This window comes from Penaeus japonicus, unplaced genomic scaffold, assembly GCF_977035675.1.
Source record: "Penaeus japonicus unplaced genomic scaffold, GWHDUDI00000001_assembly GWHDUDI00000042, whole genome shotgun sequence".
Lineage (NCBI taxonomy): Eukaryota > Metazoa > Arthropoda > Malacostraca > Decapoda > Penaeidae > Penaeus > Penaeus japonicus.
The window spans coordinates 8011752-8016751 of record NW_028234444.1 but is presented as its reverse complement, the minus strand read 5'-3'; the positions used below and the strand labels follow the sequence as shown (position 1 = coordinate 8016751).

General features: G+C 36.7%; 1 protein-coding gene across 47 annotated transcripts in view; it reads right to left on the bottom strand.

Annotated features, from left to right (window-relative positions):
• CaMKII (Calcium/calmodulin-dependent protein kinase II) overlaps positions 1 to 5000 on the bottom strand; it is a 141344-nt gene that overhangs the window by 50028 nt on the left and 86316 nt on the right. For 17 of the 47 annotated variants that reach the window (XM_086535076.1, XM_086535080.1, XM_086535067.1 and 14 more), the window contains one exon: positions 2467 to 2512. In XM_086535076.1, coding sequence (XP_086391202.1) covers positions 2467 to 2512 — 46 coding nt within the window. Of the gene's footprint in view, positions 1 to 1704; positions 1766 to 2466; positions 2513 to 5000 lie in introns of all 47 variants that reach the window. The other 30 variants (XM_086535113.1, XM_086535077.1, XM_086535068.1 and 27 more) reach the window with 2 other exon arrangements.

Below are 5000 nucleotides of genomic sequence, written 5' to 3'. Positions count from 1 at the left end.
TATGTGGTTTTCTCACAATATACAAGCACAAATACATACATATCATCTCTCTCGCACTCTCTTTCCTCTCTTTTCTAACTCTTAATCTTAACTTCTCTTTCTCTAACTCTCACTTTGACCCTCTGACCCCTCTACTCTCTCCCTCCCTTCTTACCCCCTTTCTCACAACTTGAAAAACTATAATTGACCTGCAATATATATGTCCTGCCACTTTTCCCTAGCATGTATCACCAAATCTAAAACAGGTTTTCTCTCCCAAACATTTTCACAATATACCTGCATATAAATAAACTAAAACTTCATTACCATCTAACCAGCATGCAATAATTAAAAAATGTCCTAGTATGGGCAAAAGCTTCCCCTAGCCATAAATATACAGACATCTGTATACAGTATCAATACTCATTTCAAATATCTACTGAGTAAATTAGATTGTTCTACTTACTTTCCTTTTCAAATAAACTCGCAAAAACAAGTATTACATCTTATTGATATTTCTACTCTATCTCTAACCATATCTCTCTCTCTCATTCTGCTTCCCTTTCTCTCCTTTCATATGGGTTTATGTTGGTGTAGGCATGTTTATGTGCTAATAATGATTAATACAAGAATCACTAATAGTCAACAGCCCTTTATGTTATTCACTGGTAATCTGTCTTTTTGGCACTACACTGTGTTTAAATTTGAGTTCAATCTGACTTTAGAAAAGTCAAAATTACAGACCCAATTTTGAACACAGTATTCAAGTTCATCTACATTTATTTTATGTAGGGATCAAGTATTCACTACATTACTACAATTAGACAACTCTTTTAAGCCGTAATGTACATTTACTTCAGGAAATTACTAAAATACATAGACTTTTCAAAATTTTACGTGTAGAATTTTTAATTTAACAGTCTTATCATTATCTACATGAATGATTCATCATATTGTACGTGTAATACAATAAAATTATCTGAAAAACGTTCAATGGACAACAGCTCACACACGTACGTGGCCACTACCTATGTTAATTTCGCCCTCACTGTTATTATTTATCACATCTGTGGTGAGCTCTTGACACCAACTGTTAGATTTATTGCAACATAAAATATGGTAACATCAAAACACTAAATGAAAATGTGTCCCATTCCTTCAGGCTTCTTGCAACGTCTCATAATACTTTGTATCTCTCTTCATCAGTTTATATTCTAATATTTGGTAATGATTTGGACATTGCACTAAAAGCGTGAACACAGGGACTTCTGTCTATTCTCTACTAAAGAGTCCACGAATAGGATGACCACAAGCCATTAGGGCAGATACATGGATAATCTTTAACTTCACAAAGATCATGACCCAGAGGAGTGCAAAGAATCTTAGGTAGGAGTGCTTATATCATCAGCCCCTGACTCCCCCCAATAACCCATCCTGAAAGGTCACCTTTAATCCATGATGCCTTTATTCCCCCTCAGGGTATTGAAAATGAAACGTGATCCACAAAGGTTAAATTGAACAGCGTAAGACAAGGCAGTATGGATTACAGGTGCTTGTTCCAGTCCCAACTCAAAGCCATGCCATTTCCTTTCAGTATGATGACTCCACAACTTGAACTTATGGCATTGCAATGACTTGATTGAGGGGAGTCTTAAACTGGGGACAAGGAGTCAGTCAGCTGGGAGGTTAGGGTTCCACTGCCGCCTAGAGGGGATGCCCACTTACCCTGTGCTTCGTACTTACTGGAGAAGTTGCGAGTCGCCAGCATTGTCGTCAGGATCGCACCCTGCAACACGGCAACCAACGGTAAGGGCTTGACAGGAGGAGGATAGCAAAGGGTAGGAATGGAGAAAGAACTGGCAGGAAACAGGTTTCTTCACAGAGAAAATGAAATGATATAAGGTGACATTAGGAGGAAGAGGGTCGGACAGCAAGGAGCTCAAGGGAATTAAATAGAAAGCCTTAGAGCAGGTTAGGATGAAGACCAATCAATAAGTTTATTGTTAGAGGCAGTACGGTTCGGGGTTATGGACAAGGATGTAGGTGTGGAGAATGTTGGCTGGAGACCAAGTACCCAAGATCGCAGATGGAGCAGAAGTGGTCAGTCGAAACAAAATAAGCATCACACGTGTTAAAAAAGTAGTAAAGGTAAAAGACAAACCGTGATATGGAACAAAAGAAAATACAGGACAAGCCAATGTTAAATATCAAACCTGTATATCACAGTCAGAACAAACCCTACAAAACCAAGCTAAAGATATGCAGGTTTGATATTACATTGGTCTCATCTGTTTAATCTTGATAAAATCAAACAGATGACTACATAAGCGCAGATCCAGCAGCAGCCTGTAAACCCAGAATATGAAAAAGGTGAAGATGGGCATGAAAATATCATGGAACAAAGTTAAGGAAAGAGGAAAACTGGAATAATGTTAATAAAAAGATACAAACTCGGAAAATCTGATACAAGCATTCCCACAGACTTACTAGAGAAGTTGCACGCAGTGGCAAGCATGGTCGTCAGGATGGCGCCCTGCAATGAGGCCACACCAGATCATGAACCACAGTTACACAGCCAAGGTAAGCACAGACAAAGGAGAAGAACAACTTGGGGAAGGGAGAGATAGGCAGAGTACGACCCATTGAAGCTATCATTTCTCAGATTATTTTTCTTCTGGTTTCTGAGTCTTTGGTGAAACAATGATGTTATATCCTAAGGAGTTACACAACAGTTATTTGAAGTGCTTTCTTTAAGCCTTATGTAAAATTGAAAAATTGTAACTCTAGGATATAACTAACAGAAAATTGGCTCTCACAGCATTTTCTCTTGAATACAGTAGCAGCTTACCTGTAAGACTGTCACAAAATTAATCAAACAAAAATTTAGACTATAAATTTTTAGTTAAGGGTTTAAAGTAACTTTATATGCCATTTCTCCCGAGACACAATATCATGCCACTGATTATAAAAGTCATATTGTGTTTTTTTTTCTTATTTTCAGACCCATCCAGTAAAATCTTCTCCTTTCTGTTATCTAAATAAGCTTTTGCTTACAACCTCCTTATATCAATGACTAGATAAGTCTTTCTTTAAGATTCATTGGAGATGTAATTTGCTTCAGCAAATTACTGTGAGTTTTATGATCATCTTTTTATTGCTGCTTTCTTGGTATAGTCTAACTTTCAGCAATGTATATAAGGTACCTTTTTTCTGCTATGTCACACAATCAGTTCTCTTGTTGGGACACTGGTCTACCATATTCATCATCTATCTCTTAATCTTGAATTTAGCCTATAACATCATAGAACAAAAACTGATATATAAGTATTTCCCTTACAGACTGAATAATGTTGCCATAATTATTTACTTATCCTATCTATCTTTTATGTCTTTTAAAATCCAAAATTCACCCTGTAATGCTGGCACACACTGCAATTTTAGAAAAATATCATAATCAATTCTGCCAGTGTTGAAAGTGAAATTCATTCTCTCTTATGTCAACTAGAACTTTTCTATGATAAACTAAATGTTTCTGCAATCTCCTTCCTATGCTCCCATCAACTGCCAAAAAATCCTACACAAATACCTCTCTATATCTTTACATTCCATTATATCATGCAAAATCCACTGTGTGGGCTGCGCTCTTTAAATTTAGAATATCTAATGATTCACTGACTAAAAATGCCCACCTTCAGTGATTAAACAAAATCACCTGCATTTCTCTCTGGTCTCTAAAGTAGACAGAGAGTAACTTCATCCCCCCCTCTAAATCTTGAGAATTCTATTGCTTGTGATTATTAATGATGTCATTTTTAATGGCTCAGCCTTAATAATACATATAATGAATAGTTTATAACTGTTAAGATCATTACACGATGGAAGTTACATCTAAAGCCTGCACATTAATTGTGACAACCCTACATCCTATTGAGAGAAGAAGCATGGTGCTGCCTACTTTACTTTGTCACTTCTATTTGGGTCATATGCCCTAGGATACTTCATTATCTACCCTATGTGTTAAAGCATATATTCTGAGACTGCTTTTCATTTATTCTATATATTCTATATATTTATTCAACAAATCATAAAACAACTTATTGTGCTATGAATAACAGCAGTGCAGAAGGGTGGTACTTCTCATCCTTTGCTGAAGTCATAATGCACTAGTGGTTATTTGGAAGTTGTAACAGCAGATAAATCATGTGATCATTTCTCTGGTATGCAGAATCCTTCTACATTTAAGCCATCTATAATATTAAATTATATGCTTGATCATTATACAAAATCAGTCCACATCTGTTTAAACCATCCTATGCAATATTGACAGAAAGTAACCAAAACCATTTAGCTTTCCAATTTGCAAAAAAGTCCCGCTTTAGAGTGGAAAAAAAGACTTTCAGCTTCTTTAAATGAATGGGTTATGTGGGTCTGTAATTGCTAACTTGTCAATGAGTTGGAGCTTTTGCAGAGCATCTACTGCATATTGATTTCTGGGTCATGCAGAGCAGCTTAAGCATCATTTTTTTATCATTCAATCACCATGGAGAACATTCATTCACACCATTTACTTGTTAGTAAAAAATAGTTTTTGTCCAACTTTAAACCACTTGCACTTCTCTATTCCCTACATTGCATGACTGGTTCATGATTTTAGTTTTCCTACATGGAATAAAAAGTAATAAGCGTTATTTGCATTTCTTTTAACCCATTCACGCTGGATGACGTGCTAACACGTTTCATGGTTTTTGGGTCAGACGCCGGTGACGAGATATTTGGTCAAGGCCGGTGCTCGGGGTGAGCGAGCGGACAGGCCAGGCTCGCTGCTAGTGCACCTGAGAATCCCAAGGCATTAGGCTTATGCGTTCGAAAACCCCAGCATTCTGACCATTCAGAGCTGGAATCACCCCGGTGTGAATGGGTTAAGCTTCTGAAGAGCTAAAACAAAATCTTTTCTTAATTTTGTTTTTATTTTGCCATTATTTTTGTCTAACTAACAAATAAATAAATATGCGACTCTATAC